The sequence below is a fragment of the Crocodylus siamensis genome, chromosome 12, assembly GCF_052110815.1.
Source record: "Crocodylus siamensis isolate JL-2025a chromosome 12, ASM5211081v1, whole genome shotgun sequence".
In the NCBI taxonomy this organism is placed as follows: Eukaryota; Metazoa; Chordata; order Crocodylia; family Crocodylidae; genus Crocodylus; species Crocodylus siamensis.
The window spans coordinates 33,125,073-33,151,754 of NC_143406.1; the positions used below are offsets into that span (position 1 = coordinate 33,125,073).

Consider the following 26,682-nt stretch of genomic DNA (forward strand, 5'->3'; position numbering starts at 1 on the left):
CCATCTTCTAGCCCTAGGGGTTTCACGGACCCTGATGGCTTGGAAATCACAGCCATACCCTGCAGCTGCTGGAACCCAGCATCTGTAGCTGTGGGACACAGAGTCAGCAACTACTGGGGTTGAGAGTTCACTCAGTTGTGGGATTCCCAGCTCTGGTTGGTCATGGTGCGCCCCTGCAGGTGGGAGCCCAGGTAGCTGATGGGGCTCTCACCCACAGGGGAGACCCTGCTACATGTGCAAATTCAAGTTTGATAGCAACCAGTTAAGGGTGCAGTGGTCAGCAGCAAAGGGACTGTTACTGGCTCCTGCTTCAGCCATGGCAACGCCACATGCACCGCAAGGGGCTGAGCGCTGAGGCTGCCCCAGAGACACTGAGCTGTGTGCAGGCAGGGTAAGGTTCTGTGCGAGGGACATTCCACTGTGCCGGGCACCAGGTGCCTTTGCAAAAACAGCTTCTCTTTGGCATCTGTGGGAGTTTGGCCGCTCAGGGCCCACTGGCAGTGAGGCAGCAGCTCTGGGGCTCCAAACACATCTGTTGCCACTGTCCACACGAAGGTCCACCCTGCCCACCCGGGACAGTAGCACAGGCTGCACGGGCAGCGAGGCTGAGAGTAGGAGCTGTGGGCAAGGGGCGACATGCATGTGAATAAGGCGGTGACCGCCTTCCTGATTGAGGGCTGGATCAGGTAAGAGGAATATGTGCGTGTTATAAATGCAAAACAAATAAAAGGCTTACTTCAGTAGTTTAAAATGCCTTGTGCTATTATTAAATTTCGGTTATCGCAGGGGCGGGCAATTATTTTGGGCGGAGGGGCCCTTACCCAGTTTTGGCAGGGTGTCGAGGGCCCCTTGACAGGAGCCCTGCTCCCTGGTCACCATCTTGGGACCAGTGTCCAAGGGCCAGCACCGGTGGGGCCCAAAACAGGGCACAGGGTGGCAGTGGTCTGTGGAGCTGGGCTGAGCTGCACCAGCAGGGAGAGCGGGAAGCTGGCTCGGCTCCATAGAGCCCCTGCTGGCTGAGGTCCTGTACCCCTGCCGCCCTGCTCTGGGCCCCTGGTGCGGGCCCCGTGCCCCTGCTGGCTCCCTACCCAGTCATTTCCAGTGCCCCCCAGCTGCACAGTACAGGTAGGCAGCGCACAGGCCCGACCCCCTGCTTGCTGGCAGGGAAAAAGCTGGTGCTGAGCATGGGGAAAACTGGCCTCTTGCCTGCCCCATGGCCGGCGCTCCCTGCTGCAGGCGCTCGCAGCCCATGCTGGGCTGTCTGGAGCAGGCACCAGCAGCCCCACGTGGGCTGCAAGCAGCTCCAGCTGCCGTTACCACATGTAGTCCTGACGGGCGAGCCCAGAGCTGGTGCAGGGCACAGGCTAGCAATAGGGCCGGGTTACAAGGTGGTGCTGAGCATGGGGCGGGTGGGAAAGTGACCCCTCCTTGCTCTGTGGCCGGTGCCCCGCACTGCAGCTGCTCACAGCCCATGCGGCGCTGCCTGTGCCTGCTCAGGACAGCCCTGCATGGGCTGCGAGTGGCTGCAGCAGGGAGTGCTGGCCACAGGGTGGGGGAAGAAGCTGCTTTCCTCTGTGCCTGGAAGGAGCCCAGGGAAAAGCTGAGTGGGGAGTGGGGGGAAGGAGCAGGCACAGACAGCCCCAGGCGGGCTGTGAGCAGCTGCAGCCATGTGGTCCGGGGGGGGCTGGGGGCGGGTGGGACCTGCTGTTGTGGGAGCCTGCTGGGCTTCCCCTGGGTTGTACTGCCCGTGGTTCCTGTCATTTTTTACAGGAATCATGGGCAGATAAATATTAATTTTCTTATTTCTTTAGGGGCCCCGTGGGCTGGATAGAATCGCCTCAGAGGCCAAATCCGGCCTACAGTCCGTATTTTACCCACCCATGGCTTATTGCATGAGCATTGGCCGATGTGATTGATTAATCATCAGCTCTCTATTGGCCAAGAAAATCTTTTTTAATGCCACCCTAGTACCTTGTTTTGAGGTCTAACTTTATAGCTGTTTGGAGCTTTTTCTGAAGTGATAGGTACATGTAGCTGGCGTCAAGGTAATTCCTCAATTAACCAGTTAATTATGCAATACCTGTAATACGTAGAGGGCCTCTAATACCCCACAAACTCCATTTTTTCTTCTCAGTGAATACCAGTAGTGCTTGCCTCTGCTGCTGTTGAGAACTCTCCATGTAGTAGTGAAAATGACTGAGTTTCATAGCTGTATTCAGGGCTTTTGGTAGCAGCAACGTAACTGCTCTGTGCTCCAATGAAAACCAAGTTTGTCTAAGAAGCAGTTGCACTTGGTTGTATCATGGGGAAATTTGAGTAGCAGCAATATCAGGAAGCTTCCTACTCCTTCAAACAGAACAGCTGTTTCAAACACTTGTTTTCTTATTTCTTGCTGGCTGGGTCACAAACATTTCTGCAAGTGTAAGAGCTATGCAAAATACAGGCTTCTTTAACTCAGTTTCTCATAGTTTTCCATTTTAAAACCAAACAATATCTTTGATGCAGCACATAAGTTAATGTTTTGGCAGTCATATTTCCTGTTTTCCATGAAAGACATTGACAACTAAAACATAAATTACTTTGTCATTCACTCAGTTCTCAGTGGCTTTATTGAAAACTCATGGATGGAAGGTAACTTACTTTCTTGAATTAGATTTGTACATGTGCAAAAGTTGACAGCTGCTTTTCAGATTTCAAAACTAATGAAAAAATATTTAAATCAATAAAACTTTTCTTTATCTTTGATAATGGGTAATGTGAATTAATACACAAAGTTTTCATTTTTAAAAAATTTTAAAAACCTTTTAAAATAGTCAAAATATGGAAACCTAAATTCAGCTAAAGGATGTGAAACTAGTAGGAACACTTGAACTTTCATTGGCATTGGGGCAGTCTCTCCATTAATTCACTTTCTACCACCTTCATAACATTTCCACGATTACAACTTAAGAGTTCTTGTTCTGTAACACTGCAGTGACAGGATTTGGGTTTTTCCATAACAAATATAATAGAGCATGTAAAATAAAGCACCTTCTGGGACTTCACAGGGCTACAAATGAATGTCCTATATGAATATGTTTTAGCACTATCAAGTAAGTTAAAAAGGAACCAGAAATAAATTGCCTGTGCATACACTCCACAAGACCAAGGGCAGGCAACATTATTGGATGACTAGTCTAGTGTTACGCTGTTAACTCAAATCTGTGTTTTTAAAATGTGACTGACATTTTCCCCAGTGCTATTCAAGATTTAATTTTGTTTTGAGTTTGAAGTTACTGCATAATCTTATTTCTGACTCATTTTCAGATTGAAGTTAGGGTACAGTTTTATCCTTACTTTAGTATCAATTAAAATTATATGTGTAAGACAAGGTGCAAGTCAGAGATACTTGAAAGGAAAGGAGCAAAAGTGAGAAACCCAGGTGGAGTTATCCAAAATCAAGCACTCGAGATGCAAATAAATACTTGTAGATGATTAAGGCAGCACTCTTAAGTTGATGCTTCAATTTAGAAGATGAGACTACAGCCCAAATATTAAGACAGCTACATTCCTTTATTGGTAGCCAAATATGGTCTCTATTTTTCATGAATGAGTGATCAGCATTTGTATTCTTTGCCTCTTTGTTATCAATCTCAACTATCTTGGTTCTTTTTGCAACATCTGTTACTGTTATCTGAAATGCAGGAGAACAAAAATAACTGAAAGGCCAGAAGTTTTAGACCTTCCTTCATGTGTCTATAGATTTAAAAAGTTAAAAAAAATTGAGTGCATCTTAGTTTATTCCAAAGTTAATGCCTTTTTCTTATACACTTCAGTTAGGAGCTGTTATGACCATTCTAAATTAAGATTTTTATTTGATGCTGGTAGTTCTCACTAAATGACTTGGAAGCTTGATGTGAATTACAAAATTTAGCAAATAGGGGAATTCATGGAATAAGCAGTAACCTAGGTATTGCCTCACAATGTACCTTTTATTGTTTTTTATGTTTTTAAGTATAGCTGAATTAAAAATGTAATACTTAAATTTAATACTCTGTAGCATAACAGAAAGCATAATGAAGCATAGGGGAGAAGAGAAGCAATGGAATTACAGAAGTGTGTTATGAAGGAGAGGGGAGTACTTTTTGTGAGGGTAAATTGTAAAAGGCATGACAAGTTTGCCAGAGGATTAGTCCAAAGCTCAAATGGGATAATGGGTGAGTCAGTAATGTAGCCCAAAGCTGCTTTGATTGAGAAGGGAATGCTTGTATTCTTGCTGGCTTGCCATCTTCCTTTCTGTTTAGTGCTTTATTAGTGGCTAAAACTGACCAATAAGTGAATCTTTCAGCTTCTCTCTAGTAGGATGATACTGAAAGGTATTTAATATAGCAGTGATGATAAGTATATCTCTCTTGGCACCATCAGATTTAGTGTACATTTTTAAGTTGTTAATTAAAAATGCAATCATTGAAATTTAACCTTATGTTTCATGCTGTTGAGCTACATTGTAGTTCTAGGTAATATTTGCTTCCTAGTTGACACACTTTCCCTAGTTATCAAGCACCAGTATGGTGCCATTCAGTGATTGCAATAAATAAAAATGTTCTACTCTCTAAAAGGAAAACTTCATAGTTTTGCTGTACTCTATTAAAGTGGCCTCTAATGTAATAAGAGTTACTATTCATCTTAGTATCAGTAGAGGGAAAAAATTTTCTCCAAGTTTTTTCCAATATTTCTTTTCTTTTTTTCTTTCTAAGATGAAGAATATCAATGGAAAGCCCCCTTTTACTTCATTCAAGGAGCAGACCCTCAATTTGGGCTGATGAAAGCCTGGGCAATTGGTGACTGTGGCAGTGGAGGTGATGAATGGGAAGAGGAGATCAAATTAACAGAGCAAGCTGTGCAGGCCATTAACAAGCTAAATCCCAAGCCCAAGTTTTTTGTATTATGTGGTGACCTCATACACGGCATGCCAGGTAAGACTATTAGCAGTGATTGTAATCTCACTTTCTTGTTTTATATGCAGCAAAATCTGTCCCAATTGTACAGTATTTAGTTATATGTATTACTGTATTTAATTATATACGGGCAATGGTAGTGTCACGAATGAGTCCTTTTAAAACAGTGCCAGAGGTAATATCCTGACCTCTCTGCTGGACTTCTTACGTCATTCATGCCAGTTCTTTCTCCCTGTCAATAACCTTTTTTCTGTGGTTCAGAAACATGGTATTTGAATAAACTCATATCTTAAGAGGACACATTGAAGGTTTTTATTCTTAAATAATTATCTTAAGACACTGTAGCAGGACTGTAGTCAGGAGGTAGAGCAGAGGAAAGGACTGAGGAATGGACTTGTGTACCTAAAAGGAGCTAGGCAGGGGATCCAGCCAGACTTTCTAATGCTTAATAAACTCTTCCTTTTAACCTTAAAATCTAATTTTAAATGTTAAAAGTTAGGAAATTCATTGTGGAACTTGTCTCCATTTTCACACAATTTTGAGATCTAAGTGTGACCATGTATTGAAACAAGCAATTACAACAGACATCTAGGAAGATGGATTACAGGATTCAGCTCACCCTACAAAGGCATTCCCAGGGCTTCGAGGACCTCATGTTGCATGTCTCAGGAGTTCACAGTACAGGATGAGACCTCTGAAGATCAGTCTTGCCTGGGCTCCCTCATTTAAGAATCCCCAGGTGGGCATGGATACTCAATGAGGTCATGGAGCTGGTACCACCAATCAGCTGATTGGCGGTCCCATCCCTGGGGCAACACGAGAGCCTGGCTTTCTCTGCTTACAGAGATATGCCCAGGGAATCTCTGGGACAAGCCTTTGCAAGCAGGAAGCACATAATCTGTTGTCCCTTGAGATTAAGAGGTGGGACAATGGGCAATGTGTGTGTGTCCCAGCAAAGTGGATCAGCTGTTCCAGGACACATTCTGACACAATTGATCTGCTTCATTTGGAGACATCTGTGTATACCCTTAAGGAATTCCTCATCTTAAAAAGTAAGCTTTATAAATGCCACATCTGGCACTAGGTTTATATTTTCCCTGTTGTATTGCAGTTGTTAATATCTTACTGGCCACATAAAAGCTTGTTTAAAAAAAAGAAAAAATAGTAATTCTTGAATTTTTGTATTTTTCCTTTTCTGTGTGTTTTAGGAATTGAAAGGGGTGATATGTAGAGACCTACCAACTTTGCAATTGTGCAATTTTTTTGCAGAAAACACAACATTGAGCAGGCTTCTTGAAAAATGTCAGGCTCTGCGAAAATGGTGGGCTCTGCTATTTTGGTGGGCTTGCTGCAAAAAAAAAAGAAAAGTTACCAGCAAGCAGACAAAAGGGCAGGCACCTACAGTATGGCCTGAAGTCTTGGAGCATGGGGGAGGGGGGTGGAAGGCAGAGGAGGGGAAGGAGGGAAGGGTTAGAGGTGCGGGGGAGGGTGGAGGAGCAAGGGAGGAAGGCGGGGGCGGGGCAGGGTGGGGCTGCAGCAAGATGCAGGGAGATGTTGGGCTCCCAGGCCAGCTGTGGCAGGCAGCCGGGAGACCGCACAGGTGTCCATGGAGCTTGCTGAGTGCATGCACCAAATGCTAGCAAGTTGGGCCAGGGCTCTGTGACCTAGGGTTGCCAACTGTTTGAATCTATTCCAGGAGGTTTTATCACATGATATAATGATATTAATTACAGTGTGTAGACTTCATATCAGGAAGGCAGTGCACATTAACTATTACATTTTAAAAACCCACTGGACTGCTGTATAACACAGATTCAGCGTTTAATATTTATTTTAATGAATACCCTATCATTTATCTCCTGAGTGACTCTCAGTAGTCTTCTGGAGATTTATATCTAATTCCTGGAGACTCCAGGGCAATCTTGGAGGGTTGGCAACCCTATGTGCACCCCGAATGCAGCTTCACCACTTGGGGATGGCCCAAAACCACAGCTTAATTACCCTGATTAAGCCCAGGGAAGCCATTAATCCACGTATTATTAAGCATGGGTTAATGGCTTTCCCAGCCTTAATCAGGGTAATTAAGCTGCAGTTTCAGGCTGTCTGGCAATTGGCGGGGAGGAGTGGGACTGCTGGAGCCCCTCACCTGTTCAGAGTGTTTGGGGTGCTGCACAGCACTCAGCCCACAAAAATGATAGCCAGTCTCAGCATCTGCTTGTGATCTTGGCTGGCTGCCTGCTTGAGTTTGGTAGACCCCTAGTGATATGATGTGGTTGCCTGTAGATAGCACAGTGCTAGACTCCGTGACCTGTATGTATTCCTATACCAACAGGCAGACCTATCCTTTTATATTCAGAGCATGTCTAGTTGAAGACACTTGGGCAAGACAATTTTGAAGCTTATTGGTTCTAGCTCTTGTCAAGGTGTTGTGGGGTTTTGTTTTGTTTTTCTTTTTTTGGTTTGGGGACTGTACGGGATCTAATTTGTCATAAAAATTTAAATACAAATTTGTCAGAGTTTGGCAAATGTTATCAAATATTCCTTTTAGTTACAAAACATAAAATGTTAAACTGAACAGATTGTTTCTAATGTCTAATGCATAGCTAACACAGAACATAAGTCATGTTAGCTGTATAGTCTACTGGAATTCTTAGCAAGCAGTGAAGTGTCTCATTTGATAGTTTTCATCTCTGTCTATATAGACAGCTAATAGCTATAGGTACTACAGGTAGCTGTATCTTGCTTTGATGATACATAAAGCAGTATTAAATAGCAAGTTAAATCAGCTGATCAGTATATATCTTCTTTATGCTTATAAGATACTATGTAGAGTTGTAAAAGAGATATACTACTAAAACAGAAACAAAAAATCTTCTATTAGAATACTTGCTGCTCAGATCATTCGCATTTGCTTAAGTTTATACAAACAACTCTGACACATCAGTGAACTACGTGTAACAATTTCACAACTGGTCATTTCTCTCTGTAGTCTCAAAACAAAGACATAAGTTGACCTGTATCTGAGACAATTTGTAAAATACCCAAAACATCACTGAGACCTGTAGGAATCAGGAAAAACAGTGTTGAAAAAATAATTGATACATTACCTACAAAGAAACAGACCTATAATTTCCAGATTTTTAGAAGTCTGGTACCATAAATGGATACCTTGGAAGAACTGAAATGTTGTGATTCTGTTCTATTTCTTACCTTTTTCTTTCACTTACTGTAATTTTTAGAGGCTGAAAAAATGACTGTTAACATATATTTTTTTTAAAAGCTTAATTCTGCTGAAAGAAGTCACATGAAAATCTCTTGAATAACTTTTTTGTATAGAAACTACTCTATCTCGATATCTCTTTAAATATGAGGGATGTCTGAAACTTTGGGGAATACACAGAAAATGAGTTCTTAAGAAGCCAAGACTTTGATTTATTGCAGTCCTCTGACACTGGAATTGACTGCTGTGGAGATCTGATTTTAACCTCTCCAATTTCCTTGCAGTAGCACATGCTTTTAGGAAACTTGAAAGTGCAATCACATGCTCTAGTCTTCTATTAAATTCCCTTTTACATTTAAGATTGGAGTGACTTTACTTCCTTCATTTTCACCAAAGTCTTAGTTTTCTTCTGGTGTGTAGAATAGTGTGTAGGACACTGTTGATGACCTCTGTGCTACAGTCAGGTGACATAAATTAGGATTACAAGAGGTTTTATCCCTAGCACCTGGGCTGGGTCAGTATCCATTGATTTTGGTAGCTACTATTGTTCTTAGGATGATTATTTTTTAAAATTAAAAGCTAAAGGTTGAAATTCAGGGGTGATAAAATGAAAGCAAAGAAACCAAGGATCTGAAGTGAGATGAGCGACTGCACTGAAGAAAATTACCTGATTATGGGACTCATCATTTGGGTTGATCTATAGACATTTTCACTTGGTCATAGCACATTTTTTGAACTTTTAAAAGCCCTTCTGAAACATTATTTTATCACTTGAGTTTAATAATATGAAAGGTAAAAGGGGGCAAAATTCACAGGACAAAAGGAGGCAAGTGATTGATTTCAGGCTGATAGAAGTAAATTTGTCTTATTGATATTTTATATTGATTTTTTAAATTTATACTAGTCCCATGAGTTCAGGTATAATTTTAAACTGACACCAAAGGTAAGAAATACAAAATGAGTCAAAATAATACAACTATTGTTCTACTATGTTTATTGTTAGAGAATGTTGTTAGAGACTCGAGTGTTATTGCATTTTAACATCAGTTGTCTTCACATTATCCATATTCTCTTGAATTATATTTATGTTTGTTTACGCTTGACCTCCTTCTCTGTCAATGAGAGCCTGCCCTCCTAAATGTGTTTTTTAAATTAAGAGAAATGCATCAAGTATGTAGAGCTGTGACTATGACTGGGTTTCAAAGCACAGCAGATTTTTAGTTGAAATGATGTCGAGGCCTTTGAACAAGGACTCCAAGAAATCTCAGGATTCCAGCAGCTAGGAGTGATGAATAGAATCTTGATCAGCTAGGAAGCAATCAAGCAGAACACTTGGAATCCATTACATGTGCCATTAAAGGAGCTAAGTAATCAGTGCCAGTATCTCAGTTTGTGGATGCTGATTAAAAGTGGTTTCTACTTGGAATATTTCAAAAAGTGTTTTCATGATTTATGTAATCAGAAATAGTGGTACCAAGAATAGCATCCTAATATTATGGCACTTTATAAAGAATTTTAAAAAATACAGTTGCAATACAAGGCATTGCTAAAAATAACTTCTTAGATGTTTATAACTAGATATACTGTTATCACATAATACTTGTTTTCTAAAGACTTCTGTGTGTAGATTAAGGTACCATGATTTAGTGTGGCAAAAATATTATTGTGCAATGCACAGAAAAGTCACTGATTGGATAATCTTCTTTTCTCACTGCTTTGCTTCATCTTTCTAAGAACTGTCTGTAAATCTTCCTCCTTATGTAACCTTTAGAAAGCAGGTTTTACCAAAGCAAAGTTCACTTTTGTTCAAATTGTCCAATGTCCTAAGACCTGGCATTATAAAGAGAACAAAACAATTGCAGTATGCATGTTATATGACCAGAATGTGAGCAATCTGATCCAGTGGTCAGGTGCAAGAGGCAGAAGCAGTTTAGAACTGGGGGTCAGTAGGGAGAGCTGGAATCAGGGATCAGGAGCCAAAAGGTTTGAGAATACAGAAGTGCACTGTGCAGGAATAAGGCAGCAGGCACACTGACAGCTTGTTTTGCAACTGCTTGGAAGCTGCTCAGCCTTAAATAGGGGTCCTGACTGGCTTCAACCTGCCTGACCTCTTCCCTCAGAATTGGGCCAGGCCAGGTTGAGTGTTAGAGTTCCTGGAAGAATGATATCCTGGAAGATGTTGCTGCTTTACTACTGCCTCCAAACAGACAGATTACTCTGAACTAGAACTTAAATGTATTTGTAGCTAGCTAAACGGTAATATGCAGTTCATTAAAGTGCAAAGAGAGGGTTTCACAAACCAAAGTAAATGTAGGCAGGTGTCATAGTCCAAAGGCAAGAGGATGATTCTGCAGTAAATTAAGACTGGTTTTTGTGAATCGTAATGCACCTCAGTTTCTCACTAGCAGAGGCACCTTTAGCTCTTAGTGTATGCTTCTTATGGGACTCTTCTCAAGCAGATGAAGGCATTGATGGGGAGTTAGTGTGATATTCACATGCTTGCAGGAGTGAAAACTAGCGTGGACAGAAAAGAAACAAATGAGAAGTGAGACCTGCATGGTTTAAATCAGCGTATTTTATCACAGGGAAATCAGAGGGTGTAGCAGCTGTGACTTGGTTTTCTTGAGAGAAAAGGGGAAGGGGTCAGAGAGTTGAAAGGAAAGTTGAATTACAGGTGCTGTTATGACCATTCTAAATTAAAATTTTGATTTGTTGCTGAAATCATGTGAAAGTCACCTGGAAGTTGTCTGCCAGCAGCTTTTCTAATAGAGAACTCCTAAGGACTCGGGAAGACTTCTGAGAATATAGAGCCAAGCCAACTCCTTTATTTCTCTGTCCTCAGCCCTCTGGGCTGAAGTGCACAGTTCTCCAGCCTCCCAGGATGCCATATGATTCTTCTTTATTTTGCCCATTCACCAAAGGGCATCTTGAGATAAGCAGGCATCCTCAAGCAGCTTATGGTAAATAGTTGCATCATTGGAAAAAAATAGTGCTAAAATGAATAAATAATATAGGACCAGTTTTCAGTTAGCCTAATTGCTAATAGATCAGGGCTTTCAACATTTTTTAAGGAGTGTACCCCTGCTGGTGGCAGCGGCCAGACATGGAGCGGAAGGGGAAGAAGGGTGGCAGCGGCAGCCAGATGCAGAGCGGGGAGGTGGAGCAGCGGTAACCCCTGGCATAGATCAAATTGGTAGCTCTTAAATTGTGTAGGCTCAGAAAATCAGGATGAGCTTAGCTTTAGGAAAATGCCCCCCATGTCTTCCCCAGATTGAGGTGATCCTGGAGGAGGGATCAGGAGTAGTCAAGCAGGGAGAAGTTTTGACAGGTTAAATGACTTCATAACCCAACATAATTCCACTAAAGTACATGTATATGGTTTACATTAAATGAGAAACTGGCTACAAAACCTTTGTGTAGATTTATACAACTGAGTTTTCTTGAGGAACTTGTTTAAATTCTTAGGACACTACTGCCTGACAGGAGATGTAAGCCATACATCTTATGACATAAATTTTATCCTTTTAAATCCACAGTGTGGGGTGCTGCTAGGGCAGGTGTTTAATTATATTTCATGAATTGCAATACTTCCATGGGTGATGGAGCAAGTATGACAAGAAAACATGCTGTGACTTCTCATAAAATCCAGTTAGCTCCTATTGTATTAAAATGTAGCTGTTTAGAGACTAAATAAAATGAGTCTTGTCTAGTAATGTGTATAATTGAAAAACCAGTAGAACCCGATTAAGCTGATCCATTAGCAATATGATAATGGATTGGTGACCAAATAATGTTTATGCTTGTACAGTTTTAGATCTGTGCATTTCCATTCATACATTAATGGGCAGAAATCAAAACCAGTAGTAGTGGAAAGTATTACCATACTTTGGATTCATTGTGGATACTTGCACTAAGTCATCTGGTTAAATGAAGAGAGGAATCCTTAATCTTTATGTGGTGCTTGAATCCTTTCATTCAGGCCCAGGCGGTAGGACTTTTCCTTCTTTGTACATATACTGTTATGTTGTGTATCACATCTCTAGGTCAGGGGTCAAGAACCTATGGCCCTTGAAGCAGAACCAGCTTGTAGTGTCATTTGATCCAGCTTATTGAGATGGGACTTTGGGGGTGGGGGCTTCTACCCATGCTGCCTCAGGAAAAGTGTCCTAGTGTCTGCCTCCCTCTGATCTGAACTGGGTCACTCCAGCTGATAGCCCAAAAAGGTTGCCAGTTGGTGACCTAGATTATCGAATCAAAACTTTTTAACTAGTCAGACTAGTTATTTCACACTTTTGAAACAAATTTGCCTCTGGCTAGTGTGGATTTGACTGTAAAATAAATGAATGCAAATGATGATCTTGTAATTTAGGCCCAGAGTGGTAATTGGATGGTCACAGTTTTGTTCGCAGCCCGTGTGCTGTGGGTATTAAAACATGAGAGAGAATTCAGGTTTCCTTTTTTCTCCAGGCCTTGCTATGCTGATGATTTGATGTGTGGTATCAGGTGAAATGTGTAATGCTTCATCACGTATAAAAGAAGGATATTAGTTATTTCATCCGGTGGTGTGAAGACGAATTAGTTAATGTTTTTACAATACTATAACCAAATCAGTTGCTTTAGAGAAGTGGTTCTTAACTGGGGTGCTGTGAGAACCTGTCAGGGATGCTGTGCTGCTGCTGTGGCCACCACTGCAGCCTACCTCAGTTTCCAGGAGACGGCTGCAGCAGATTAAGGTCTGTATGATGTAATGTGGGCAGAAGCTCCCTGCTTCCTCCTGCTGTAATATCGCTTTTTGGTTTGGTTCTGATGTGCCTCTGGAAACCAAGGCATGCAGGAAAGCTTCATCTGGCCATGGCAGCCTGGAGGTAAATGCTGCTGCTGTAGTACCGCAGCCAAGTGAATCTTTCCTGCATGTTTCCAGGAGGCACATCAGAGCCAAACCAGGACAGAAGCAGGCCCTCCTGTCTCCATTGGCACCTTCTCCTGCCACAGCCCTTCCTGGTGCAGTCCCATACATGCCTCCCGGAAATAGGCACATGGGACATTTGAACCTGGCAGCAACATCAGCAGCAGAGGAAATTATCTCCAGGCTACCTCATCTGTCAGGTGGAACTATATTACACACCTGTTTCCACGAGGTACATGTGGGGCTGGTCCTTGGAAGGGCTGCAGCATGAGGGCGCACACCTGCGTGCTTTAGGCTTATCAGTATAATGCAGGAAGCCATGTGCATGCAGGCCAAAGTTAATGAGCCATTTCTATCTACAGGAGGAAGCCCTACCCCCAGTTGAGAACCACTGACCTACGCTGAGGCAGCACAACACTGGTTCTTAACCAGGGTGATGCCAAATTCAAAACAGTTGTAGAGGGGTGCCCTGATTCCTAAAAGGCAGAGAACCACTGCTTTAGAGGTACCCAGGCTGATTTATTCTTGGTTTTTAGCCTTCAAAATGCAGAAGATAACACTGCCCTTATTCACAAGGCAGCAATTTATATTAATTAAATTCTCAGTTAGTTAAGAGTTCTGAGATCTTTGGAAAGGAAAGTGCCATAGCAGTATAAGGTTTATTTGATTATTTAATATGGAACTGCTTGTTCAAGACTTCAGCTGGGGAAGATACTCACAGTTCCAGTTTCTTCCCAGGAGCTCACATTGCTTGAGGAGTCTCCCACTTCAAAGAAGCTTGCTCTAAGGGAGGTAGAGATTTCTTTTTTTTTAGTCTATGTACATACACCAATTCAACCCAGCCTCCTATGTAAAGTGATTCTTTTCTCTAAATTAGAAATTAACTGAATTCTGTTACGGACCCAAGTCTGTAGGCTCCTGATATAACTAATGGGCACATCAGAGTGTTTCTTTTTTTTTTTTTTAACAATACTGCCTGTATTTTTTAACAACACTGCCTGTGTTTTAATCTTTGACATTTGCTGCAAAGGGAATGGCTTGCCTTATCTTTTTTCAATCTGGAATGACTAACCCACATCAAGATGAATGAGTTTAAGCAAGGAAACATAAATTACATTCTCAAGCTTTCTTTTCAAAATTAAATAAATTGTCAGTTGTGTGTGAGCAATAGTGTGGAGTGTACTTACAATATGAATCTCAGACACTTTCAAAATGAACTAATTTTTCAGAATCATAGTGTATCATCAAGTCATATTATTTTGTTTTTATATTTTAAATGCATTTATATACTTCAGGGACATGTGAAAGGTAATCCTTGTGCTAAATGCTAGATTGGCAGATTACAGAACAAGGAGCAATGGTCTCAAGTTGCAGCAAGGGAACTTTAGGTTGGATATTAGGAAAAACTTTCTCAGTAGGAGAGTGGTGAAGCACTGGAGCAGGTTACCTAGGGAGGTAGTGGAATCTCCTTCCTTGGAGGTTTTTAAGGCCTGGCTCTAGGCTTGGCTTGGGAATGGTCCTGCTTTGAGCAGGGGGTTTTCATAGATTTCATAGACATCAGGGCTGGAAGGGACCTCGGGAGATCATCGAGTCCAGGGTTAGAGTAGATGACTTCCTGAGGCCCCTTCCAACCCTAATTTTCTATGACTGTGATTGGTAGGCTAAAGTTTCTATTGGTCTACTGCACTGCAAACATTCTTGTATTTTGTTCTCAACATACTCCTACTGGAGGCCAACCTTTACCAATGAGAAAGTAACTCATCCTCCGTGGTCCATTTAGGTCTCTACTGAGTCTGCCAAGGCAGACATTTCTATACCAGGAGCTTAAATACGCTCCTTTCAAAAAGGTTTAATGGTCATTGGGTGAAGCTGGGATTATGCTGGGTTGGGCACAGGAAGAATTGTTTTAAGCTTTAAAACTGTGTGCCAGGGCTGGTGGTCATTTTGGGGGTTTTTTTAACTTTAATGTAAAATTAGTGAGAGAGAGAGCGTGCGATTCATGTGTATTTATTCATGTGCGTATGTGTGTGCATGTATACACCTTCTTTATGTGCATATCTTAAAACTGAAAATAGAAAAGGAAAAAAACCTGGTATATTTTGAGTTGACAACTTTTTATAAATGACTGTTTGGGGATTTTTTCCCTTATTATAACTGATAAATGTGTTTATTCCACATTTAATCAACCTCTTGTTAAATATTTACATAGTTAAATTGTAGTTTCTTTTTTGGCTCTTCAGTTACTTGTATTTTACAATTGGAAAAAACTATCCAGAGAGAAGTATCCTTCTGTTTGTCAGGATAAGGCTGTTTTAGCCTTTAGAAGCAGGTCTGACTACTGAAGGATTTCTGTTGCAAAAGGGGTTCCTTGTGTACCATAGAACTGATCCTATACCATTTTCCCTTCTTGCTAATGGTGTGATTAGTGTGGCCAGGATCACTCTGCAACCCAGCAATGTATGACTTGTCACTGTAGTGGATTTACCAAAGCAATGAGGAAGGGAAAGAAATTGTTTGGATTGAATCAGACTAAAATGATTTATTTTTTCCTGCCAAAATAAGCATCTGAGTTTAGCAAAATATTCCATTGCAGGTGGTTAGAGAAGGCAACAGAAATTAGGGTATAGAATTGCACAACTGGAGGAAGATGGTTTTTGCCCAGTATTCCAGTGGTTAGGGCTGTTTCCAGGAGTGCCAAGTTTTAGAAACAGCAAGTAGGAGGGTCGGGTGGAGACACTGTGGGTCAAACTACAAGGGGGGCTTGGCGAAAGGGATCTTACGGTGAGTGTCTACTACAGACCACCCAACCAGGGGGAAGAGCTGGACCGGGACTTTTCCAGTCAGCTTCTAGAGGCGGTTAGGTCAAGCGATGTTATGTCATGGGTGACCTAAACTACCCAGACTTTTACTGGGAGGAGCAGACAGCCAGGTCTGAACGCTCGCATAGGTTCCTGGCTGTATTACAGGACCTTCACCTTATCCAGGAGGTGCATAGCCCCACTAGGGGTAATGCCTTGCTGGACCTGGTCCTGGCCACGGGGAATAACCTGGTGAGGGGACTGCAGGTCCTTTACCACCTGGGCAATAGTGATCATCACCTGCTGGAATTCACTATCCAGCACAGGGTGTCAAGGACTTATAGCAAGACTAAAGCCCTTGACTTCAGAAGGGCCAACTTCAGTGAGCTTCAGAGATTAGTAGGGGAGGCACTGCGGGCCCAGAAAGTCGAGGAGGTGGGAGTACATGAGGGGTGGTTGTACCTTAAGGGGGCGATCCTCCAGGCCCAAAGGGTAACAGTCCCTGAGAGAAGCAAGGTGGGTAAGAGTGCTCAGAAACCCCCTTGGGCTCAGGAAGGGCATTCAGGAATGCCTGAGGACTAAAAGGGTGGCATTCAACCAGTGGAAGTCAAAGGAGCTATCACCAAGGAGGAGTACTCATCCTCTGCCCAGGAGTGTAGGAGGGCTATTAGGAAGGCCAAGGCAGAGATGGAACTCAGGCTAGTGTCCAGGATTAAGGACAACAAAAAGTTGTTTTTCAAGTACATTGAGAGCAAGAAGAGGGCACCAGGCAATGTGGGGCCCCTGCAAGACTCAAATAGTAATCTTGTGGCTACACCAGATGAGAGAGCTGATATTTTTAACAGTTTCTTCGCCCGTTTTCTTGAACAGGGACCAGGACATCCCTGCTACCAGAGGTAGGGGCAGTCTTGGGGATAGCTCTGTCAGGCCTTTGGTCAGCGCAGATGTAGTTAGGGAACTTCTAGAAGGGCTGGACATTTTTAAATCCTCAAGTCCAGATGCCCTCCACCCAAGGGTATTGAGGGAACTGGCAGAGGTCATCGCGGAGTCCTTGGCTCGGCTGTATGAGTATTCGTGGTCATCTGGCCAGGTACCGAAGGATTGGAAACTAGCTAATGCGGTGTCAATTTTTAAGAAAGGGAGGAAGGAGGACCCAAGTAACTATAGGCCTGTAAGCCTCACCTCGGTGCTCAGGAAGATCTTGGAGAGAATCATCAAGGAGCACATCTGTGGGGGGCCAGCAGGAGAGATCATGCTCAGGGGCAACCAGCATGGGTTCATCAAAGGCAGGTCCTGCCTTACTAACCTAATTTCCTTTTATGACCAAGTAACTAAATCCTTGGATGATGGTGTTGCCGTGGATGTAGCCTTTCTAGACTTTAAAAAGGCCTTTGACACTGTTTCTCACCCCATTCTCATCAATAAATTAGGCAACTGTGGCATTGATGCTTACACAGTTGGATGGGTAAAAAATTGGCTGATGGGGCACACCCAGAAAGTAATGGTGAGCAGGTTGTACTCAACCTGGTGAGATGTGAGCAGTGTGGTACCCCAGGGCCTGGTCCTCGGGTCTGCACTGTTTACTATCTTCATCAGCGACTTGAATGAGGGGGTTGAAATAATGTCCAAGTTTGCTGATGACACTAAGATGTGGAGTGAGGTGGACACACTTGAAGGGAGAGAGAGGCTGCAACTAGATTTAGACAGACTATAAAAGTGGGCAAATGAGAATAGGATGGGGTTCAACGTAGACAAATGCAGGGTGCTGCACCTTGGGAGAAGGAATCCACAGGATGCATACAGGCTGGGGAGTTCCCCTCTTGAAAGCACAGAGGCGGAAAGGGATCTTGGACTCATTATTGACTCCAAGATGAACATCAGCCGCCAATGCCAAACCGCAGCCAGCAAGGCCAGGCATACCTTGTCATGCATCCAAAGATGCATCTCAAGCCAGTCCAGAGAGGTGATACTCCCCCTCTATGTGACACTGGTCAGGCCGCAGTTGGAGTACTGCATCCAGTACTGGGCACTGCAGTTTAAAAAGGATGTGGCCAGCCTGGAGAGAGTTCAGAAGAGGGCCACCCGCTTGGTTGGAGGGCAGCAGGACAGGCCCTATGAGGAGAGACTGAGGGACCTGAACCTGAGCAAGAGGAGGCTGAGAGGAGTTTGTAGGCAGCCACCAGGTCCCATCAGGGGAGGTCATCAGCAAATTGGAAGAACCCTATTCTCCCCAGCACCAGCTGGGGTGACGAGGAACAATGGTAATAAGCTGATGGAGAATAGGTTTAGGTTAGAGATCGGAAGGCAATGTTTTACAGTTAGGATGGCCAGAATCTGGAACCAACTTCCTAGGGAAGTGGTCCTTGCCCCTACCTTGGGCAGATTCAAAAAGAGGTTAGATGATCACCTGTCTGGGGTCTTGTGAACCCACCATTCATTCCTGCCTCTGGCAGGGAGTCAGGCTAGATGATCTGATCAGGTCCCTCCTGACCCTAGCTACTATGAAACTATGAAATGCTTCATAACAGGACACACCACATTTGCTAACCACCACAAGTCTTCCAGTTGAAGATAAGACTTCATTTCCTCAAGAAGTGGTTTTATAGGCCATGGCAGTTCCAAAAACACCCAGAAAAAGGCATAGTTTAGGTTTGTCACCTTTTGGTGAGCTGGTAATATACTGCAGATGAGGCACTGCACTTTTTTTCTGAACTTTACCACTTTTTTCCATAAAAACAAAACCTTCTTCCCTTTTTAACTTGGCTGTTTTTTCTACTCGTACTTTAGCTTTTTACTAGTCGTGAGTTTTCTCAGTATTGTCTCCATATAACAAAGAGCACTTCTGCACTGGACCTTGATGATTAATTACTAATGTCAGCGACAGGCCTGGCTAACATATGGTATATGCCAGTCTCCAATGTTTGAAATGTGTGCTACAGAGTTTAGTCAGGAAACATTAGCAGAAAGTAAGTCCCCAAGGTCAAGGCTTCATGTAGCAACAGGGAATGACATGCAAATACAATAGCAAGTCCACCCGTGGACGTTCAACAGCTAACCATGTGGTCAAACCGTAATACAAAATGTAACAAAACAAAAATATCAAAGCCTTTTTGGTTATGTTTATCTCTTTTCTTTTCTTTTTTTCCCTCCATTTTTACTCAAATGTCTTATGCATCATGAAGCAGCCACTCAGCACAGAGCAGATAGTAGCTGCCCTTGACCAGCATACTCAGTGCAAGGAGATGGCACCTCAGAGAGCAGTAGGCTGAAACGGGAAGAAGGGAGGGGCTGGGTGCATGGAAGAGGCTTTGGGGAGCAGGAGTTGGTGAGGTCAGGAAGGGGTGGAGTGGAGCATCTGTACAGGGTGGCCAGAACTAAATAAATGGAGATGGGGGAGCTGGGCAAAGGCTCTTATCCCCAAGAGCAGAGGAGGGCAAAATATGGCATGCAGGGCGCCTAAAATAATGTAGAAAATTAATATTTCTCTGCCCTTGGTTCCTATTAAAAGTGACAGGAACTAAGGGCGGTAGGACCCAGGGGAAGCCCAGCGGGCTTCAACAACAGCGGGGCCCTCCCGGCTCCGGCCCTGCCCCCAGCTGGAAGCCCCACTCAGGGCAGCCCCACATGGGCTACGAGCAGCTGCAGTGTGGGGCACCGGGTGTGAGGTGGGGGAGGGGCCGCTTCCCCCCTTCACTCAGCTTTTCCCTGGGCTCCTTCCCTGCACAGAGGAAAGCGGCCCCTCACACTGCAGGCGCTCACAGCCCACATGGGGCTGTCTAGAGCAGGCACAGGCAGCCCCAGGCAGGCTGCAAGCGCCTGCAGTGTGGGGTGCTGGGCATGGGGCAGGGAGGGGCTGCTTTTTACACCCCGCTGCACCTGGCAGAGGCAGGTTACAAGCTGGTGCTGAGTATAGGGAAAAGTGGCCCCTCACCCACCCCATGGCCAGCGCCCTGCACTGCAGCCACCTGCAGCCTGCCTGGGGCTGCCTGTGCCTGCTCCAGACAGCCCTGCATGGGCTGCAAAAGCCTGCAGTGGGGAGCACCGGCCATGGGGCAGGCGAGGGGCCACTAGAATCACTATATATGGTAGTTTGGTCTAAGTATCCAGAAGGAAATATGACAGCACCTCAATATTGGGTAGCACAAATGTTTCTTAAGACACTTAGTGTCTGGGAACAATGTGTGGCTTATAAGCCACAGTTTGGCCACCCTTTTCTACAGCACTTTGTTAAAGTACCAAGGTTTTAGTGGATGAGATAACGTAATAAGAGAAGCTCATTAGGGAAAAACATAGCTTTCCAGAGTAAATAGCATTGTAGTGGGGTGCTTGATATTTAAGACTAAGGGTCTGTAAGGGTCTGATTAGCTAAGTTTTTGCATCAGTCTAAAAATTAAGATAATATATATGAGACGTGTGTGTGTATGTGTATGGAATATACATTTTACTTGCATTCACTTACCACATTCAGTGTGTTCTTTCATTTATGTACCTGCTTAGACACTTTTCGAATCCTTAATTTGCTAAGTAAAATGAGCATCATGCAGCCCAGTAAAAGTGACACAAATTGATATTTTTTCAGGCATAAAAGCTAGTTATAGTTTAGAGAGCAGAAGGCAGCTGGAGAGAATTAAGTTAAAGCTGTCAAGTTTAAACAAAGCTGCCCAACTCTGGACAGTATAGTAATAGAAAACACAAGAGATTGTTATTAACGATGACATCTTATTAAAATATGTGCAGAGGGATGTTATGCGCTAATCGGATATCAAGTTAGAATTTAAGTCTGAAAGGATGCTTTTCAGCAAAACAAAGCAAAGCTTAGTGTTTAAAAATATTTTCTGTATAATTATCAGTGTTGTCACTTCATTTCCTTTCCTTGACCCATCTTCTACGCTTCCCCCCTCCCTCCTTTCCACTTGTTTTGCACAATCCCACATGAGTTCTTTTTAACACAGTAATGTCAGATGAGGCTTATGCCATGTGAACAAGCTTATTATCCTGTTTAAGATAAGGGCATGGGGTTGATCCTGAATAGGTTATCATTTTTTATCACATATTTATTCTATACTGGAACTCTCTTTTTTTTTCCATTAATGCTTTCCAAATTCATCAAGATACTTAACCAAGTATATAACTTATTGTTCAAGAGACTAGTTGCATTGAATAAATGTAGCTGTGCTCATGCTTAATTAAGGTTATTCATGTGATGAAATACTTTGCTGAAACGTCATCTGTATTAAAGGTCTGCCGCTCTTTTTGCTATTTAAGGCAGGAAATACTATTTCCCATCACCTTTTGTGTACTGAAGTGGTCACTTTCTGTAGCTCTCTGGGTCTTCAACAAGATAAAGCAATCTCATGATTTGTTACTGAGCCTATATCACTTCTTCATTTTTCCCAAATACTACCTGTTCTACATATAGCAACACTAATGAGCATTCGTTATGTAATGCATTTCAGTACCAGTGGCATTGGTCAGTACATACAGCATTCTGTATTAAGAGGAAAAAACCTCCTCCCATACATTATCTGAAAATGTTTGCATGCAGATCTAAGACATTAGTATAGAACTGATAATATGCTGTTCTCTATTAACTAGTTTATGAAGCTCAGTCTGTCTTTAGAAGTTCAACATTGTAAAATCATGCTCAAACAGTGCAAACAACATGCCAGTGTTGGCTGCCACGGCACATTCTCATACTTAATACTTTTATACACTATTAGTGTATATAAGTACACTACTACTTAGTACTTATAAATATTGGTATTAGTATTTAGTACTTATTCACAGTATGCTAGGGGTTTTTTAAAACTGATCTTTGTGGGGGAGCAAATGAATTTACATGATACTTTTGTAATGACTTAAGCTGAAATAGGCAACTTCAGTTTAATTTGGCCAGTTTTATTTCCTTGGTTTTTTGTTGTTTTGGGTTTTTTTGCTGTTTGTAAGTGCCTACCCTCTTAGATGGGTGCAAGGAATATATTTTTGTCACAGTAGGGTCGGGTCAGAAACTGGGGCTCCTATTTTCCAGTGCAATATAAATAATGTGAGGTGTGGACATACTAATTTTAGTTGAACATGACAACTGAACTCAACTAGAAGATAGCCGTTGTTACTAAAGTAGGTGAAAGTATCAGAAGCTATAAATAAATAGAATATTTTTTTAAATATTTAATATATCCCTGCTCTCCCATCTCAGGCAGAAGCCCAAATTGCTCATAAAACTTCTAGTTGGCTGTGTTTTGCCATATTATCACACTGCTGTGCCAGGCAGCTTGCTGTGTTCAGGCTGTGTTTTTTACCCAGCATAATGCTGTTTCTCTGAAGTCAGCAGCTAAATAAAATGTTGGGTGTCCAAAAAATGTGCAGACTTCTTAGCCACATCTGTGTGTTCAGGTTTATGTAGAATCTTCTTAATAACGACTCCTAAGCTCTTTACAGTTTAGGCCACAGCTTCACTGATGGCAGAGGCATGTTTAGCTTGGCATCTTTCAGACTTTTGTATCCATTAGTGTATTTCAGCCGTCTCTGCAGATAAGAGGTATCTGTCAAGCATTAAGTTTTCAGTAATGCTAGGCCACATATTTTTGAAAGGTGCAATAAAGGATAGAAGTCCATTGGAAATTTCCTGGTATTATACAGTTACCCAAACTGAATCTGTTTGCAGCAACACTTCTAAAGAGCAACTGCTACTTACCTGCAACATTTCTGTTGAGAACATTTCCCAGGACACATCCTTCTGCTTCATCATATCAAGTTGCACAGTATTTGTGTGTGATGGTTCGTGTCATAAAAAAGCTGTCATGAAAGAGACATCAGAAGGGAAAAGCCCGTATTGTCACTGAGGCGCTCTTTATAAAATAGTCTAAACTAAGAGAAGAAAACACAGGAAGAAGTATTTTCTGGACCTACAATCAAGGGAAAAGGACCTCAGCTTGCTGCTTCCACTGGATCACACTATTTTAAGACAAGTGATGGCTGGTGTTCAAAAAAGAGCATAGAAACAGTTGACAGATAAACCAGCAGCTGAGCAATGGCAAAGTGAAAGACTTCCTCACATTCTTAAAAAGCTCCCTCTGGAGAACATTTACAATGCTGAGAACTAGGCTGTAGCTGAAAGGGCTCTGTGATGGAAGATGTAGAAAAAATGGAAAAGCCAGGAGGTGGAAAAGTTTCAAAGGACAGGGTAACTGTCTGTTCCATGGCAGATGGCAGAGACAAGCGCCTGCTGCTCATGATCAGAAAATCAAAATATCTTAGATGCTTTTTGAAAGATGTTACTAGGCTTCCCTTCAATTATGACAGTTCAGCAAATGCCTGGATGACAGATGACCTGTTATTCCACTGGTTGAAAAATTGGAGTTATCAGTTTAATGCTCAGAGCCAAAATAAATGCCCCTTTTGGGGGAGATAACTGCTTTACACACTGCCAAGAAGTGATTCCTGCTGACATTCAGTGCAAATCCCAACTCGCTAACACTACATCTTGGACACAGTTTCTGGGTCATAGTGTGATTAAGAACATGAAGGGACATTACCAGTCAAAGATTACAAAATTATGGTTCTTCTCAATGTGGATCCTACCACAGATGTTCAGACAATTCTAAAATCTATAAATTTGCTGGACTGTGTTCACCATGTTGAGGCATGGCAAGACAGAAAGCCAAAAATAAAGCTCCAAGAAAAGTAAATCTGTGCCAGGAGAAAAGAGCAAGCGAGAGCATGGAAGAGTCTGAAGATTCCTTGAATGATGTTGCCAAGAAGTGGGACATGACAAATGAGGACATTGTAACTGCTGTGGCTGCAGATTAAGTTGTACTCACTTTCAGGCTAGGTAGGGACAGACCTTCAAAAAGCCTGAGCCTGAATTGATTCGGTCTTTGCAGGTTAGTCTAGCCTGGCTAAGCTAAACCGGTTTGTAACCGCACAGACATCCCCTCAGCCATTTTCAAACTGGTTTATGTGCATTGAACATCTGTTCTGTTACAGATTTAAACCAGTTTCTGATCACTTAAACCGGTTTCTGTGTAATGTCTGTCCTTAGCCTTCAAGAGCCAACTGATTAGAAATTACTTGGCACTGCTACTGCTGCTGCAAGGCCAGAGAAATAAGGTTGTTTTAAAAAAAACAACAAAACCACATAATCAAGAAGGTGGGGATGATTTTGTTGAAGTTACAAAATCAGAAGGGTTTGACAGCTTTGAATGTAGTTCTGTACTTCTCACAGCAAGAAAGGCTCATTGACAGGGTCTGCAGGTCTCTTCAGGGCATTAAATCTGTTTCTAAAAGTAAATTATGACTGAGAAGAAGCAGATTGAATTTACCGAGTTCTCTCATCTGCAGTAAGTGAATTTACCCTTTTAGGATTTAATCTACAAGTTGATATCCCCTTCCTAAAATGCACTGTGTTTTGGAAACCCGCTTTCCAAAAAAGTACTCTTTTGATATTGTATATAAACATCACCTAGAAAGACTTTTTCACTCAGAAAATTTTGTAAAAATGTACCACTGAGTGCACATTTTAAGTGTAAGAAAATAGTATAATAACAGTATAATGATGCTGTACTAGTTACAATAATAAACATATGTTACATCATTACAACTGAAGATTTTCTCCATCTGACTGGCATTAAAATACATGAAGTAAATAATTAAAAATGTAGCATACACTGTAGCTGTTTATTTTTTTAAAAATGGAACAAAACAGCTATTGGTCATATTTCCTATAACACGAACAGCTGCTTAGGAGTAGCATAGCACCAGGGCACAGTATGTTACTACTTTTAAAAGTCATTGAAATTTTATAACGCATCTTAGTTTGCTTGTGTCAGTGATATTCTGGCATTTATCCCCTCTCCTTGCACTTCTTAAAATGTTGTAGAAGATGCGGCTTTACCTTTGATACAGAACCTAGTCCATAAAGCTTGAGACAAACCACAATTGTCTAAACTTGCATCTATGTTTGAAAATAAGTGACTGTTTTTAAGCTTCCAAATCCCATACTTAGGCACCTGCTTAAATGACCTAATCTTCAGATTAACGCTACTCCCATTGAGTTTATTGCTCAGCGATATTCAGAGAAAAGAACACAAGATGAGCTAGGCATAATATTTTTACATGCTGCTGCTGCACAGGTGCCGTTCCAAACTATGACACACATGCTGTTGAGACTGAAGTAATTTCTGTTCAGGGTAGATGGCTTCAGAATTGAAGAACCTCAGAATTGATAGTTTTGTTGTCCAGATAGTGCTAAATTTTCATTTCAGTTCCTTATCAGTACAACATTTTAACAGCATTCTGTCAGAAATACTAAAGGGGTTACCATTTCGCATTTGCTCTGACTCCTGTCCTTGACATGAAACTGAAGCAGTTAAAAATAGTTCTCTCTCTCTTTCTCTCTCTCATACTACTTTCTGAATATGAAATGCATAAAAATGACTTTCTTCAGACATTTTTCAAAGACAGTGAATGTTAAAGCCCTAGGCTCCTGCATTACATTTATCAACATCTGCGGTACAGTGGGTGGTGTGTCTACACATTCATTAATGCACTTTTGCTAATGTGCATTAAATTGAGTACTGCCATAGTGAGCTACTAGAAGAAGGCTCAGTAGCCTATTTTAATGTGCATTAGCGAAAGTGTATTTTTTGTGAAGCTTTAATGCATACACTAGTATGTCTTTAAGAAACATTTTATTTAGGCTTTAATGGACAGAGAAAACAGAACACACCCTGGTAAATATTCCTAGTGAAAGTGCAACATTTTAAAATCCTAAAAGGTGTGTAACAGTTTTAAATATTTTAAACAGTCTTACTGATGAGACTTTTCTGGAGTTGAACTGGAAAAAGTGAATACTTGATTGCAAGGGGAGCTGAGGCTGCTCAGCAACTCACAGGAGGTTCCCAGTGTCTTTCAGATTTTCACCCACTGTTTTCTCAAATTGTGATTGAGGTTTGGAGCCCTTTGTTGCTCTTAGTGAATTTGTGTTGTGAATGTAATGCTGACAATCTGTATTCAGGTGCCAAAGCTGCCATTTTATGTTTATGAACAGAATAATTCACAAAGAAATGTCAGCCCCTTTACAAGGTTTTAACATCCGTACATTGAAACATTTTAACATCAAGACACTCTACAAAGGAAAGGAAAGGTTAACTTGAAAAATGCTTAGCCATAGGACTTGGTTACTGAACACTCATTGCTGGTCAAGAAACATGTTTATTATTGCTATTAACCTGCCATTAACCTTTCCTTACTTAAACCAAGTCAAAAGCTGATAGATAAAATTAAACCTGTGTGGATTGCCTTATGGAGTAGAAACATGCTCTAAAAGGTCATATTTTAAAATAACATTTTTACTTTAATAAAAATACAGTAGTTTGCATTTTATAACAAAGAAAACCCAAATGCCCTTCTTCATCCATAGCTGTGGTTGAAAAATAATTGTACTTCCAAAGATGAAACTTGAAATATGGCTATGGCTTCAAAAAGTGACTGTGAACATGTCACCTTTTTATAGCCCATATTCCTCCTTTTGTCTTTTCGGAACAGATATGCTTGGTTTACTGTCAAAAGCACATTTGTTTTGTATTTTTTAAACTATTGTCTGTATTGCACAGCTGTGGATGCAGCAGCTGTATTTCATTCCACCTCATGCATTCTCAGCAAAATTGTTGGCTGAATTCTGATTTCTGAATCTTTGTTAGTGACTATATGTAATGGTGTGCAAAGCAGAAAGACCTTGGATTAATGATCGGATACCAGACTGAGACTGCAGAGATGGTTTGGGTTTGGGTTCTGAGGGAGAATACTTGTGGAATACTAATG

At 42.0% G+C, this 26,682-nt stretch overlaps 1 protein-coding gene across 2 annotated transcripts in view; it reads left to right on the top strand.

The window, feature by feature from the left end:
• The window catches only part of CPPED1 (calcineurin like phosphoesterase domain containing 1), a 92,147-nt gene that overhangs the window by 12,549 nt on the left and 52,916 nt on the right, over positions 1-26,682 (top strand). For both annotated transcript variants that reach the window (XM_090024299.1, XM_090024300.1), the window contains one exon: positions 4,737-4,955. In XM_090024299.1, the coding sequence (XP_089880425.1) occupies positions 4,737-4,955 (219 nt within the window). The remainder of the gene's footprint in view (positions 1-4,736; positions 4,956-26,682) is intronic.